General features: G+C 32.8%; 1 protein-coding gene across 1 annotated transcript in view; it reads left to right on the forward strand.

Moving 5' to 3' along the window:
* FAM135B (family with sequence similarity 135 member B) overlaps positions 1-16,084 on the forward strand; it is a 372,619-nt gene that overhangs the window by 333,356 nt on the left and 23,179 nt on the right. The window contains 1 exon segment of the mRNA XM_074264776.1: positions 11,420-11,574. Within this exon segment, the coding sequence (XP_074120877.1) occupies positions 11,420-11,574 (155 nt within the window).

Genomic DNA, 16,084 nt, shown 5'->3' on the forward strand with positions numbered 1-16,084 from the left:
GAGAAGAACCAAGCCTTTCATAGTAGATCATCACACATTCTTGCTATTATTGTGTACAATGTATTCCTGGTTTTGCTTGTTTTGCTCAACAACAGTTCATATAAATATTTCCAAGCCTTTCTAAAATCAAATTCATCATTTTTATAGAGCAATAATATTCTATTACCTTCATATGCCACAAATTATAACCTGGCACAAGAGAGAAAACATGTATACAGACAATAATAATATAGATTAAAATAATATATATCCAAAAAGAAGGGCAAAAACTATTGTGAAAAAAATTTCTATAGGCCTTGATTATTGGGTCTTGTATACTGAATTACTGTTGCTAATCAGCACACCAGTGATTTTAGTAAATATATGTGATTTCAATGATATGATAGTCAAAGGCACTAAAATAAGGAACTTAATGCTGAATAGTCTAGGTCAATAAAAATACAAACACAAGTAACATGAGATAAACTTCCAACTCTAGATTGAATACAAATTGGAAACCCTCATTAATGTCAGAATCATATGTTTGCACATTTGTAGATGAGAGGGAAATAAAGCTGTCATTTAGGAACTATGTGCATGATAGCCAGGAGGCTACAGAAAATGAAGACAAAGATACTGGTAAGGCAGCTAATAAAATAATCTGAAGTAAAAAAAAAAAATTGAAAGCCTGAACTAGATTTTTTCAAAAGAGATGAAGTTTTATTTTTATTCAATTTAATTATTCAATGTTTCTTCAGCTTTTACTATGGAAGATCAGAGTTTGCCATCCTCTATGTATCCAGTCTTTCTTTCCTTTCTTGGAAAGATTCAAACAAACATTTCACAAGAAGAAACTGAGTGGGTGCCATATAAGCCAAACATTTAATCAAATGTAGCAAAATTCTATATAATTGAATGAAATAGAATTGTTCCCTTCCCTAGATTCTTAAGAATAATTTAGAAATAAGAAATAATTTAGAAGTGTGTTAGAGTACTAAGGCCCTTTTGTATTTTGCTAAACTAATTTAGCTTAAGAATTTCGAAGATCTCTATTTATGAATGGGAATGACTGTTTTGTATTTTTTTTTCCTTTTTTTCTCTTTTATATGACCAAAAGAAAAAAAAAAAAAAAAAGGGAAACATCATCAAAGTTGCAGGGTGGGGCATGGGATAATATAGAAAATGGATTGGGGATATTGGTGATCCTCAAACATGCATTTCTCTCTGCTAAGTGCTGACTTCACTTCTTCAATTAACATGAATGATCAAATGGGGACATCTAATTAAATAATGTTTTTTAAATCATTTTATTTTTCTCAATTATATGTAAAAACGTTTTTAAAAGATTTTTTTCAAGTTTTGAGTTTCAAATTATGTCCCCTATTCTTCCCTTTCCATGTTTGTCCCCCTCCACTTCCAGGTTTTTCTAATATCTTCCTCTTATTCTTTCTAAAGGTTTTCTCTCCCCTTTTCTTCCTTTTCTTTTCATTATTTTGGAATCTTATAACACAAGGAGAAAGAACCTTGAACTATAAAATGGGAGGGAGCACTGTATTGGCTCTAGAGACCATAAGGTTCATAAACTATCTCTGATATTTATTATCCCATTTGACATTGAGCACTTTTCTAATTCTAAGGTTTGTCATTTGTATATTGAAAGTTATGATTAGAAGTGTCTGATTTCTCTTCAAGATTTAGATCTAAGATCCTAATGTTAGAACCTGGTATGCTGTAGCCCAAAGAGAGATTAATTTAGTCCCCAAGCTTCTACTATACAAATTTTTTTTTTTTTTTACCAAATGTAATATACCTAACTTCTGAGTATGTCCCTTTTGAGATTTTCATCAATTAAAAAAAAGCCTAATTAGTGTGCATACATGAATTAGTATCCTGGGGAGACTAACTACCTGCCCTCTATTGTATAATTGAGTATTTCCAGGAATCATTTTAGCAAAGTTGAAATAGATTAGTGATGGCAATTATAACAAGGGTCACAGCTTGATGTAGCAGATATAGAGCGGGACTGGTGGTAGGAAGACACAGTTCAGGTCTCACCTGTGAGATAAACTGGCTGTGTGATGATGAACAAACCACTTAATTAGTAAATGTTGTAGACAACTTTCTGTAAAATCAAATTATAAATTGAAAAGAAAATTATGAAATAAAGTTAATATCATCCATCACTTCTCTTTACTAATGAACTTGAGTTGTTTCCCAAAATCTTGTTAAAAAAAAAAAAAAGTCCCAAAGACCACACAAATGGATTCTTGATTCTGTCATTTGCTATTGAAAAATCTTAACTATCTCTCATGTAGTCCAATTCTCTCATTTAAAAAAAAAAATGAGGAAACTGGGATGAAAAGTAGTAATAGGTCACAAAAGTAGCATAGAGTCACATTATCATGTTAGGAAAGCAGATCATGAAGTGCCCAGACCCACTGACTCTGTCCCATGCCCTTTCATTACCACAGTTTGGAAACTAAGAATCTTGAGAAGTAGAGAACCTCATGCTTTCTCAGTAATTTATCCAGTCAGGGATTATTAATGATTTATAAAAGTATATCTGGTTTTGCTCCTGAACAAATCCTCTGTTGTTTTCCAATATTTTAAAATCATATCTAAAAGTGAATTAAAATGGAACCTAAATAAAATTTAGGAAATGGAGATTTGTCCATCATTTATAGTCAAATATTTTAAGTGATATTTAAAACATCTCACTCTATGCTTCTCTCTGCCTCTATCCTTATGTCTCTGAATACCTCTCTCTCTTTTTCTATTTCTGTATCACTTGGTCTCTGAGTCTCTCATTGTTTTCTATTTGTCTCTGTCTCCTTGTCTGTCTCTTTGCTGTCTGTCTGCCTCTCTTTCTCTCCCATACACACATACACACACGGAGCTTTTTAGACTCAAACTGCATATTTAGTTTGTGTTTAAATAGAAAAATATCTTACCTATACATCCAATATTCATTCTGTTGATGGGGCATTTAGTTATAAGTATTTACATTGATAAGTGTGCATTTGTTTGTGTCAACAATATTGGGATGACATGGGAAAAATTGTCAAAAGTAAATGAAAACATGTGCTGTCATGTTAGTAAATTACACAATGTATAAGCAAAACAACATTATTTCTCTGTTAATCACAGAATCTGGAATTGGAAAGGTCTGGTTCAACACCTGAAGCATCCATCTGTCCCTATATCTTCTTTAGGACACAAAAGTTATCACTTCAAGATAGATAACAAAGAACACTTCTTATTGGTAGGAAATTTTTCCTTGAGTCAACTGTACGCTATTATTTATGTACTTTTGGCCTGATGGATTCTACCTTTCAATTGACATGAAATAAGGTCCATTCTTTGACAAAAAAGCTGTTTGAAGACAGTTAATACGTGCCCCAACTTATTACACCTTGGATTGACACTTTTAAAATATTTTGGTCCTAAGACTCCACTACATTCTTAAAAATGCCTAAAAATACCACAGAGGTCTTTTATAATGTGTATTATAGTTATTGTTTTTTATTGTATTAGGAATCAAAATATTTTAATGAAATAGTAAACATAGTTTTAACCTCACAGACCTGAAAAAGTCTCAGGAATCCCTACACCACAGTTAGGGTGGTATAACAATCAGTCAGAAAATTGTTGCTCTTGGTGAAAACTCCTTAACTTCTTGCTTTATCATAACACATGCTTTGAGCCCTCTTTCTCTCATGCTCACCATCTTCTGAATAGTTAATTCCTCGTCAGTGTTTCCCCACAAGCTCGGTGTGGCACGTAGAATTTGTCTGACAATAAAGGTTTACAAAAGGACTGCTATCTGTCTTATTATGCTTGCGATACTTTAATAATAAAAACAATAATAGATATTAGTGACTATATCACAGTTATTAATTAAGCTCACTGTCCACTAAAATCCCTCCCAATGTTTCTTATAATAATGATTGTCTCTCTATATTTCCTCTATTTACTTGTGCATTCAATATCTTTTAAACAAATAGAAAAATTTACATTTATGTACATTATATTTAATCTTATTCAATCTAGATCATGAGTCATTTTGTCAAGGCAAAATAGGGGAGGAGATTTTTATTCTGACATTCAATGGATTACTAAAAAATTCCAACAAATGTTATATATCCCACATGCCTTAAATAAACCAGATCCAATGCAATGAGGCTAATAATACCCATGCCAAGTATATTTAGGGTTATACTAATAAAGAAGGAGTTTCAAAATCCATAGGTTATCCATGATACTATAAAGAATATGGAGGAAATAAGATTCATAGACTGTGATATCTTGTTATATTGCACTGATTATCTCTTGTGATACACTTGTAAACAAATATATATATATATATATATATGTACATATATATATATATATATATGTACTTACATATAAAGGCATATAAATATGTTAGATTAGATTAAGTTGTTCTATGTTCCATGGGACATATATTAATCTGTGGCTTTACATTCTTAAACTGTTTGCTGGGATGCTGAGAAGTTAACTGATGTGTTCAGCTTTACATGGACAATATGTGTCAGAAGCAGGACTTAACGGAGGTTTTCCTATTTCCTATTTCCTATTCCCCTTATAACTCTGGTCTTCTGATTTCAGATCCAGTACTTAATCCCCTGAACCATCTAACTGTCTATATGAGTGGACATTCCTGTTATTTTATATTACTTTGTGATACATATTGTATCTGTAGTCCAAAGATCACCAAAGGACTATGGGATTTAAAATTAACTTGATTACTTACTAATTTTTGGCCAGTTACCTAAATTTTATAGATTTCATTTATAAATGAAGGAGTTAGACTGCTCTCTCAGGTCACTTCCTATTCCATATATCTGTTTTTGTAATTCCTAGCATGGAATCCTCTTTCCAGTACAGACAGAAACACTCATACCTGAGGTATTGCCTTCTATGAAACATGAAAATAGGATACCCAGAACTTAGCCTTAATGAACTTTTAAAACAAAACAAAAACTTAAATTGAATTTGCTCATGACCACAAAGCAGCCATCACACAATAAGTTCTAAAGTTATACCTAAACTCATTTTTTTCAAATCTCATTGAGGTGCAAGAATGACGTTGAGTTTGTGTTTGTTTGTTTTGTTTTTAAGTAATAGGTAATAAAATAATGGTATTAAAACTCTACCATGTGTCAGGCACTATGTCAAGGATTCAACAATTAATTAATAGCTCCTTCCATCATTATAATCCTGTGTCATAAAGTGACTTGTCCAGAGTTACACAGCTAGTAAGTTTTTTGTTTTTTGTTTTTTTAACTACAAGTGTATTTTTTTATCTGCTTTACATAGTCTATCTAGTCACAGGCTACATTATCCATGGACAGAATTTCTGAAGATGAAAAGTGCTTTATATGTATCTCTGACACCTTTCCTTCCCCACATGCTTGCATATGTTTCTGTTACCAACTAAACTGGCTTTTAAATATCCCAGCTAAGATTAATGTATTCCCTCTGGTGATGACCTTAGGTATATACCTTAATTGCATACATAGCTCTCCACATGATTGATGTATATAATTACCCTATTTGCATTCATGAATAGCAGCTTGAGTTTACCAAACCCTTCTGGTCTGCATGCAAAAATGGAGATTTGCATGCAAATAGAATTTCAGGCATCAGGCAGGTAGAGCAGCAGACAATGGTTTAGAACAATTGAAACACGCCAATGTACATAGATATGCTCTTATAGGTGAACTGGAATAATCCTCACTAAAAATTCTAATCCTTCACATTTAGTATCATTTTTTAAATGGGGATAATATTTTTTTCAAAAGCTCTCTCTCAGAGATATGAATAGTACTTTATTCTGTTCAATTTGTGAAAATAATCATCTACTGTGTGAAAAATAATATGATTGGGGAAGGATTGAAATTTTAGACAAGGTATGGCCCCTACTCTTGTGAAGCTTGCTTCCTAGTAAGTGCATTATATGACTACTAATGACATTATTAAAAATGAAAACATGGTAAATTCATCAGAAAAGTTCAAACAAGTAAGTAGAACTAAGAAAACATTGTACACAGCAATAACAAGATTATACAATGATGAGTTCTGATGGACATGGCTCTTTAAGGTGATTCAGGCCAATTCCAATGATTTTGTGATGGAGAGAGCCATCTGCACCTGGAGAGAGACCTGTGGGAACATAGCATTTTCACTTTTTTGTTTGTTGTTTGCTTGCATTTTGTTTTCTTTCTCATTTATTTTCCTTTTTGAGCTGATTTTTCTTGTACAGAAAGATAAATGTGGAAATAGGTATAGAAGAATTGTGTATGTTTTAACATATATTGGATTACTTGCTGTCTAAGGGAAAGGGTAGGAATAAGGGAGGGAGAAAAAATTTGTAATACAAGATTTTGCAAGGGTGAATGTTGAAAACTATATATTTTGAAAATTAAAAAAAAAACTCTTTAAAAAAAGAAAAGTTCAAACAAAAATGTCATGTAAGATCTAAAGTAATCTGAGACAATATCATAGGGAAAACCAATTAAAGATGAATTTTTTTGCTAACAAAAGTTAACTACCAATAATGTGGGTACAGCTGGATTGAGTTAAGTTGAGAAATTTTCATTGAACACTTACCATGTTGTCTCTGGCGTATAGAAGGAGTTGAAGACATTGTGAATAAAACTATATTAAGTACTTGTTAGTAGTTTTCTGGAACTTATTCAGTACATTTCTGTGACTGTGGTAGAGGTTAGAATGAATGAAAATTCTTCTGCTGGACTCAAAGGATAGAGCAAAAAGAGGAATAATAGCTACTTCTTATAATAATAATTTATATAGTGGTACAAATTTTTCAAACATCATTACAAATATTGTTTTATTCTCACTATAACTCTTGGAGGTAGGTGTTTATTCATTTTATAAGTTAGGGGACTGTGGCAGGTTTAGTTGAGTGACTTGCCCAAGATCACATAGCTAGTTGCTGAGATCTAGTGCTCCACACCAAATAAAAGGAAAGACTCTTCCCTTAAAAGGTTTTACTATTTTGAATTAGGAGATGTGCAGTTAAAAAATAGTTAATAAGGGACAGCTAGATGGCGCAGTGGATAGAACACCAGCCTTGAATTCAGGAGGACCTGAGTTCAAATCTGGTCTCAGACACTTAACACGTCCTAGCTGTGTGACCCTGGGCAAGTCACTTAACCCCAGCCTGGGGGGGGGAATAATAATAATTAATAGCACAAGGGCTTGATCTTTTTTTTTTTTTTTTTTTTAACATGGGTGCATATTGCATAGTTTACTTAGTTTTTCTCCCTAGTTTTTCAAAGTCAAAAATTGAAAAGGAAAAGGGGGGAAAATCAACATGGCATCGTTAAGTCTGAAAAAAATTCCCACCTCTCTACAAAAGGAATAGGAAAGAAGTATGTTTTCATTTCTTCTTTCAAGTTATATTTGTCCTTTAAAATTTTGTCACATTCATTTTTTGAGGCAGTTCTTTCCATCTACGTTTTTGTACTCATGTATAAATTGTTTTTCAATTTTCCTTAACTTGGAATCAGTTCACATAAGTCTTTCCATGGTTCTGTCTGCTCATCACATTAATCATTTGTTACAGAGTAATAATATTCTGTTATATTCATGGACCAGTTTCCTCAGCAATACCTGAGGACATCTACCTGATTTTGCCCTAAATAATAAATAAAATGTGGCTATTAATATTTAAGTGTTAAAAGCTTTAATTTCTAAAAAAAAAATTAAATCCTTTTCTTTATGGAGGATATTTGAGAGAGAGGTATTACTAGATCAAAGCCATATCAAAAAGGCATGTTATGAGTAATGTAAATTGAATAGGAACAAAAATAATAGCAGTAATGCTGAAAACATTAAGCAGTAATAACCAATAATGATAAAAATCTCTTTGATCAGAATCAAAGTCATGATATAAAGACTAAAAATAAAGAGTCCTAAGTTTAAATTCTATTTCAGACACTAATCCAGTGTGTGACTTGAGAAGTTTTTTTTGTGGGTTTTTTTTTCCCCTCAAACATTTCTACCCCTCTAAAATGAATTAATTCTCTCTATGATCCCTTCTGGCTGCAACATTCTAACAGTGTGATTCCAGGCTAAATGAATTTATGTTTTCTATTCGGTGGTTAGATTATCAGTACCTTAAGGATAGGCAGCATGATTGATTTAATTTTGGAATCTCCCCAACACTAAGCAAAGTACTCCATTTTGTTCTTTTATTTCTGGAAGGATGGGAAAAGGTTAGGTTGTCCAGAGGTATAATTTCACAAAGAGACAGCCCAGTGTAGAAATTGCTCACATGAATGCACATTTCCAAGTCTTGGAAATTTGCTTTGGCTATTGAGTGTTTTAAGTGAATGCCAAAGGATTCCCAGAAAGAATGTCAGAGGAAGTATTTTAACCCAGGACTTCCAGATTAGATAAAGAATTTTCATTCATTCACTGTGTCAGAAAATACTCAGTACAAAAATAATATCTAGTCCATATGTATACAATAGCTCAGAAAGAGTAGCAAGAAAACTAGAATGTAATTTTCCAAAATCTGTGGTAATTATGTCACTAAGTTAGAGCACAGGGCTAAAGATGGTTGGGTAGATTAAAACTAGATAGATAAGACAGAGGACTTTCAATTATTTACTATGTGTCAGAAAAATATTCTAAGTACTTACAATAAAAATTTAAGCAAAAAGTCAATTCTTGCCCTAATTGAGTTTATATTACAATGGGGGAGGTAATAATTAAAAACTAGAAAGAGAATGGAGCAAGATGGAAAAATCTGAAACCTTGAGAAAAGTGGACATAGATGACCTGGGCACTCAGTGGCCATTCCCTAGGCCACAGTTTATACCCATATAAAGTACTTTAAAGTACAGTAAAGGAATTAAGAAATGAGCACAAATAGTTATAACTGAAATTATAGTATACAAGTTCAATCCTAGTGGTAAAAATTGTCTGTCAGTTCAAAAGAAAAAGAGATCATGGAAAGATTCCAGGAAAAAGTAGTCTTTGAAGTGTGCCTTAAAACATAATTCAGGACTACCTTGGTCTTTAAAGATAGTTAAGAATTGGAAAAATAAATCTGTATCTTGAAGACTATGTCAAAATTATATTAGTAGAAGCTGGTCCTCAAAAGATGAGAAAAAATTGGAGAGGGGAAAGATGGAGAAAGAACAGTTTTCTGTGGGTGTGAGTCATTTTAGCAAAGACATCTTATGTGGGTCTTTGGAAGAGAGAAGTAGATGGGAGACACTATTGTATAATTTTTCAGGAAAAGTGTTGGTGAAAAATAAAAGATTTGTGTACAAGGTAAATAATAATGAAGGACAGAAAAGAAGTTTGAGACCAAATCACATAGGGTCTTTAGTCCCCATTGTGGGTATGTTGGTTCCTCTGTTGGCCACATGGCTACATGGAAAATAATTATTTTACAAATGCAGGTAGTTATTGACAAATATAATTGAGAGTGAGTGTGTGAATGATTAAGCACAAAAATGACCTCACTTGTGAAAATGCATTATCAAAGTCCTATTCTTCCAGTAGTGGAATGGAAAAAATATTTTTTACAAATGTTGCAAAGGACAGGAATGAACAGATTTATGAGGGCATAATTATTCATTTCCTAGTGTGGGAATCAGTTTGTTCCACTGATCTATATGCTATCCAAAACAAGTTACATATTTCAGAAAAAATATATAGAAAAGAAAATGTTCTGATTTGCTGAATGAATTGATGATAAATTTATAAAATTATGAAATAGGGACAGATATATTTAATTATTTGGGTATTTACCAGGAAAGAACATGATTGGTAGTAGAAAACAAGGCAGCAATCACACTTTAAATAAGGCACTGAAATAAGTGATGAAAATATTTCAGAGGCATACTGAAGCATGAAGACAGGGAATGGTATGATGAAAGTAGGCAGCATGGGGAAGAAGATGGAGAGGGGAAGGGACATTCAACAGCACTCACATAATCATGGATCAGAATTGGGAGCATTTGAAAAGTGTGGACCTCATCCACAGTTTACCTGTGATAGGACCAGAAACCTTGACAGGCAGTGCCTAGAAAGTTTTTTGCTGATTTGGTTCATATTACTAGGATGTAAATTTTAGTTAATATAAAATACAATTTGTAAAGTATACTCCTTTGATCTTTACTGTGGTTTATATGTGACGTGTAGGTTTCCTTTTATAATCTTATTTCCTCTTAAAACTAACTTAGTAATTGGAAGGATGGTCAGCAAAACTATAATAAAATAAAATTTTAATATGCTAGGGCCTACTGGCATGTTTGCTTTAAAATTCACAAAGAGGCAAGAGAGACCTTTCATAATTTTTCCTCTAGGACTGAGGAGGTAGCAATTAAACCCACTTAGCACATCCCTGAAATATGTGATATACTGGGAAGAACACTGAAGATAGAGTCAGACGCCTGAATTTGAGGTCCAGATTCACCGCTCATTGTGTTCTTGATCAGATTTAAAAGAGACTCCTACATGAAGAGTCAGAAGCCCTAGATTTGAATATCAGCTTTACTATTTATTTTCTTTTGTGACTTTGGCTCAATACTTTACTGCATGGGATTTAGTTTCTTCATCTGTAACAAGAAGGGGGATTAATCTAAATGATCTGTAATGTCCCCTCCAAATTTATTCTCTGAAAAGCCTCAATTTGTAGTAATGAAACAGTGCAAAAATTCTTGGTTTTAGAACCAAGAGCTGGGTTCAAATGCTGGCTCTACTTTGATCCCATGGAAAAAACATCTTATCCTCTGTAGGGCTCATGTTTCTTATCTATATATTACAAAGTTTGTGTCATATGACTTTTGAAGTCTCTCCTGACTAAATTCTACAATGTCTATGTTTCTGCAGGAAGCAGGGACATAGGGAACACAATAGTAACTGAAGAATTAAAAATGAATATTCCATAGATAAAAATGGAGAAATTCATGGTGCATGTGACCTCTACCATTAAACTTTGAAAGTAGCAGCATATATAATCCATTGCAAACTTTTAAAAAGATCAGGAATATAGGATTTCACTAAGGAAATTCATAATGCAAAAGATAGGCTAGTCATAAGGTACAGGTGAAGAGTGACAAATGGACAGATTTACCAGTCAAGAGAAAGCAAGAGTGGACCCTTGGAGAATATATGAGGGCATGGAAGAGAGTTAGGGTAGGCAGACATGGAAAGATGGCAGTTATCATCACTGGTACAACTTCCAAATCAATGAAGTCACAGTTGAGTGATGGTCACACAAAACTGAACTTTTATTATCTCCTCTGGAAAACAGAGATGAGATTTGTTCAATACCTTTCTCAAATGACTGCAAAAAGAAAAACAATATGTGAACTGCAAACTGCTTCATGAATAATTGCTTACCACTTTCCTGTCTTTGTAATACATTTCTCAGGATCCAAAGACAGAGTCAGATTGCTTTGGACGTTCGGAATTCTGAATACTTCACCAGCATGCCTCCTCTCCCAGCAGAATGCTTAGATATTGATGGAGACTGGAACACCCTACCAGTCATTTTTGAGGATAGATACGTGGAATGTCCTCGAAAAGGTTAGTAATACTAGAAGGGCACAAAGAACAAAGATTTCAATTTAAATTATTTAAAGGACAAGTGTTTCTGATAACCCCAAGCAGGGAACTCTGCTCAAATCACTGAAATTATTAATCAGAACAACGAAAGAAGGAGAATTGAGTCAGATAATTTATCTAATTAATCCACATATATTAGTTAAGCATTTTTAATGCATAGTCCCATAAAAATAGTGGAAAAGATTTTTTTAAAACAAGATAAAGTTACTGTCATCTGTATCAAGGGACATAATTTCTGAGTAATTAATCATTTTATTAATGATACTAGCAATATTTAATAAAAGGGCACAGTGACCCTCTGGAATGCCAAGACCTTTCTTGGAACCCATTCAGTGCTTATATGTCCTTAGAATAATGAATGTTCTTGAGGGTGGCAATCAACTATGGTGGGTTAACACACAATGAGAGAAAAAAAAAATGTGAGAATGGGATAAATGGAAGGTAAGATTTATGATGAGTCCTTTGTAATAATTTTGATAGAAGTAGAAAATAGAATTTTGTTGTAGAGTAATGGCAATGGGACTAACAAAGATAAAGCAAGATTGGTGTTTAAGTTAACTGATCATGATGATAGGGTACAAGAAATCATGAAGGTAGGGAAGCTTACAAAAAAGAATTCACAGGCTCAGGCCTTCTTTGAATCAGGAGGCAAAAAGTTATTATGCTGTCACAATGACAACAAAGTCCCTAAGAACTCACAGTTTACAAAGGGAAAGAGGTGACCTTTCATAGGAAAAGATTCAAAGCAAAGAATGCTAACTGATGCTAGTTGATACTTGTACAAAATAACCTCGGGGGTGGATATCTATTAACTTGGCCCCCTGATAGTATATGGTAACTATGAAATTAGTTCAAGATAATCCTATCAATAAAAGCCCTAGACACTGGCTTGCTACCAGGGACTTGACTTTTTGCTTGTATTTATTCACCTCATCTTGTACAATCATCAACATCAATCATTATTTTTATCCCATTTCAGTGAAGCTCAATTCATTTTCATTGAACAAATATTAGTTACATACTATGTGAAGATCACTCACTATACATGTAAAACAAAGATGAAAGTCAATGAAATCTCTACCATTGAAAGTATTAGTCTTGTAGGATAAACCAGGTACACTATTGAAATAAATCAAGTTCTTCAGTGTTGTGTTTAAGATTCAACTCTTTTAGAAACTTATTGTATTCAGTTTGTTAAGCAGTTGCTCAGAGGTAAATACTGTGGCCATGGCACAATTGTGGTAGAAGACCTTGGCCTTTTTAATATATTTCCCAGGTCTCAGTTTATCTGAGGTAACACTTATTTAGTGATTAAAGGCTAGATAAGAATTGAGACAATTTGCCTTCACCAAAGGGAAAAATCCTTGGAGTTTCTGGCCAGAATGGAAACAATTGCTATGACTCCCAGCCACCAAAACAAACCCAATGAGCCAGTAAAAACCTACTTCAACATCACTTCTTATAAAAATGACTTGGATGTTTTTGAAGACCTAAAAGCTCAAGATTACTTAGCACAATATAGTATTTAAAAAGGTAACATGACTTTTGACTAATGTAAATATATAGAATAGTGTACAAAATAGGAGAAATACTTGTCCTGTTGTATTCTACCTTCATCATGACATATCTAAAAAATTATGTTCAGTTCTAGGTGACTTGTTTTGGTAAGGGAACTGTCAATTTGGAAAGGAACCCAAGGGGAGGAACCAGGATAACAAGACAGTAAAATCTCATGTTAGCTTAGGTCAAAGAAATTTACAATATCAAGACCCTAGATGAAGAAAAAAACAAAACAAAACAGAAAACATTGTAGGAAGACATGATCGCTGCCTTTAAGAATCTGATGAGCCATTAAATGGAAGGACATTAGTCTTGTGCTGCATTCCCGATAGCAGAACTAGAAGAGCAATGAACAATATTTGGAGAATGTCAGATTTAAGCTAAATCTTTATAATTAAGGCTCTCCAATAATAAAATGAGCTGTTTCCAGATATTGTGAGCTCCTTGTCCCTACTATAGCACAATCTCTAAAACCATTTGTCCAGGATATTACAGAATAGATTTCAGTTCAAGTGTAAGTTGGATTCAGTATGATGTTTAATGAGTGATTTTCCAAGAAAACAAAATTTACACATGATGCACTCAAACTTAATCTGCATCACTACTTTTTTTCCATCACTTTATTAAATGTGAAAATCAACAAAAACTAAAACAATTCCTGGTTTTTGAAGCATTTTTTAAATTCTAAATTTAATGAGCAGGTCAAGTGAGTTGGTTTGCATAGGTTCCAGTATATTATCAGTTAATGTAGATTATATTTCAGATTTCTTCCAATGAAGATTTTCTGTTTTATTTATTTTTCCATCTTAGTCTTAGTTTCCTAATATGTTAATTTAGGATATCTGCACATAATTTTAAAAGAGTTTTAATAAAAGGACTTTGAGAACTATCATATTAACTAAAGGAGAGCTATGATTACTGATCCATCAATTCAGAAAGAAATAAAAGTTTGTACATATGTGTTTTTTCCTGAAAACTGGCTTAATTGAGGGTTTTTTCAATGATATGTATTGGTATCCTATATCTTCTAATTATGAACATGGTTATTCTATGGACTCTGCTTACAAATAAAGTAGAAAAATAAAAGATGATGAAAAATTATACTATTACTAAATAGTATAATTGCTATTATATAATATCATATATATAATTATATAATAGCTATTATTGCTAAGTAAGCTTAGCTTTCCAATAGTTTTAATACACAGTATCACAATTGATCGTTATGAAAACCATATGAGGTATGGAATATTATTATTTACATTTTGCAGATGAGGGGACTGAAGGCAATTAAATGCTTTGCTTGGTGTAAAACTGCTACCAAGTTAGCGAGGACAGATTGGGACCTCTGTCATTCCTGACTCCAAATCCACCATTCAACTCCACCACACTTCTAATACATTAAATATTAGTAGTAATAATAATAATATTTACATAATACTTTAGCATTTACTTTACAAATATTAGCTTTCTTGATCTTCACAGGGATCTCATTTGATTCCTGCAAGGTAGTTATTATTATTATACCCATTTTAGAGATAAGGAAACTGAGACAGACAAGAAGTGAAATGACTTGCCCAGGACACCCATTTCATAAGTATTTGAGGTTGGATTCTAAGTCATATCTTTTTTTTTTAACCTGAATTTTATTTTTTTTTATTTATGGAATAAAAACATTTCCATAACAAAGTATAGTTTTTTTTTTAAAAAGGTGATTGTGTTTGCAAATTTATTACTCACAACTTGCTATTCCTTTCAAATATACAACAAAATTGTGATGTAAATTTCTTTTTTTTTCTTCCTCTCCTCACCCACAAGATGGCTACAATTAGACACAAATGTGTATATATTTATGTACATATAATATATAATATCATATATATGCAATTATTCTATAAATATTTCTGTTTATTAGTTCTTTCTTTAGATGCATAGTGTTTTTTTCACAGGTCTTCTTGAAAGAAAGTCCAGCTCTGTAATTGGACTGTCCAATAACTATGATCATTGGCTAGTTCCTGTTGAGAAATTTTCAGCCCCATAGACTTCAATATTTAAAACTTAATTTTCTTAGTGTATTAAGGGTGCTTTTGAGCATTATAGGAGTGGGAAAATCTCTGCCATGCAGTCAAATTAGCTAAAGTCATCTCCGGTTTAGCTGCACTGATTCTTAAGAAACTATAGTTTGCAACTTGTACACACATGAATTGTTGCCTAACTTTCTATGAATTAAATGCTCTCTATCTCTCTGTCTCTGTCTCTGTGTCTCTATCTCTGTCTCTCTTCATAGCTCTTCTTGACTGCAAGTCCAAGCTCTCTATTTGGGCTGTGCAGCCCCCCTGCTCCCCTCATTCTCTCTTTCTATCATAAGCAAACTCTTTTGTTTAGATTTTAAGTTTTTCACATGGTTAAAGACTACCATTCTGAGCTTATTGTACCCTTTATTGCACTCTAACCTAGCTAAATTAATCTTTTTTTGTTGATACTCAGAGAAGACATGCTATCTTCAGTGTCTAAATCTTTGGAAAGAAAATTGTCCACTATTTCTTTTTCAGTCTGCCTCTGACAATCCCTAATTCTATTTGAAGTTCACCTCAAGTTCCATTCCTCTAATTGACTTTTATTTATCCATCCACATATTTAACATTTATAAATGTTAGCTAGAATTTATAAAATGCTTTAAAGTTTGCAAAGCATTTTTAGAAAATTTTTTGATCCTCATAACTATCTAAGAGGCAGGTACTATTATCTCTAGCATTTTGAGAATGAGGAAGCTGATCATAAGAAGGCATTGACATTAGCCCAGAGTCCTACATCTAATTTGTCTAAGACTGGCTTTGAATTCAGGTTTTTCTGACTTCAAATCCTGCATTATATCTTTTGGACCACTTTACTTAAGTTTTGCCTCCATATT

This window comes from Sminthopsis crassicaudata, chromosome 1 (assembly GCF_048593235.1).
Source record: "Sminthopsis crassicaudata isolate SCR6 chromosome 1, ASM4859323v1, whole genome shotgun sequence".
Taxonomy (NCBI): domain Eukaryota; kingdom Metazoa; phylum Chordata; class Mammalia; order Dasyuromorphia; family Dasyuridae; genus Sminthopsis; species Sminthopsis crassicaudata.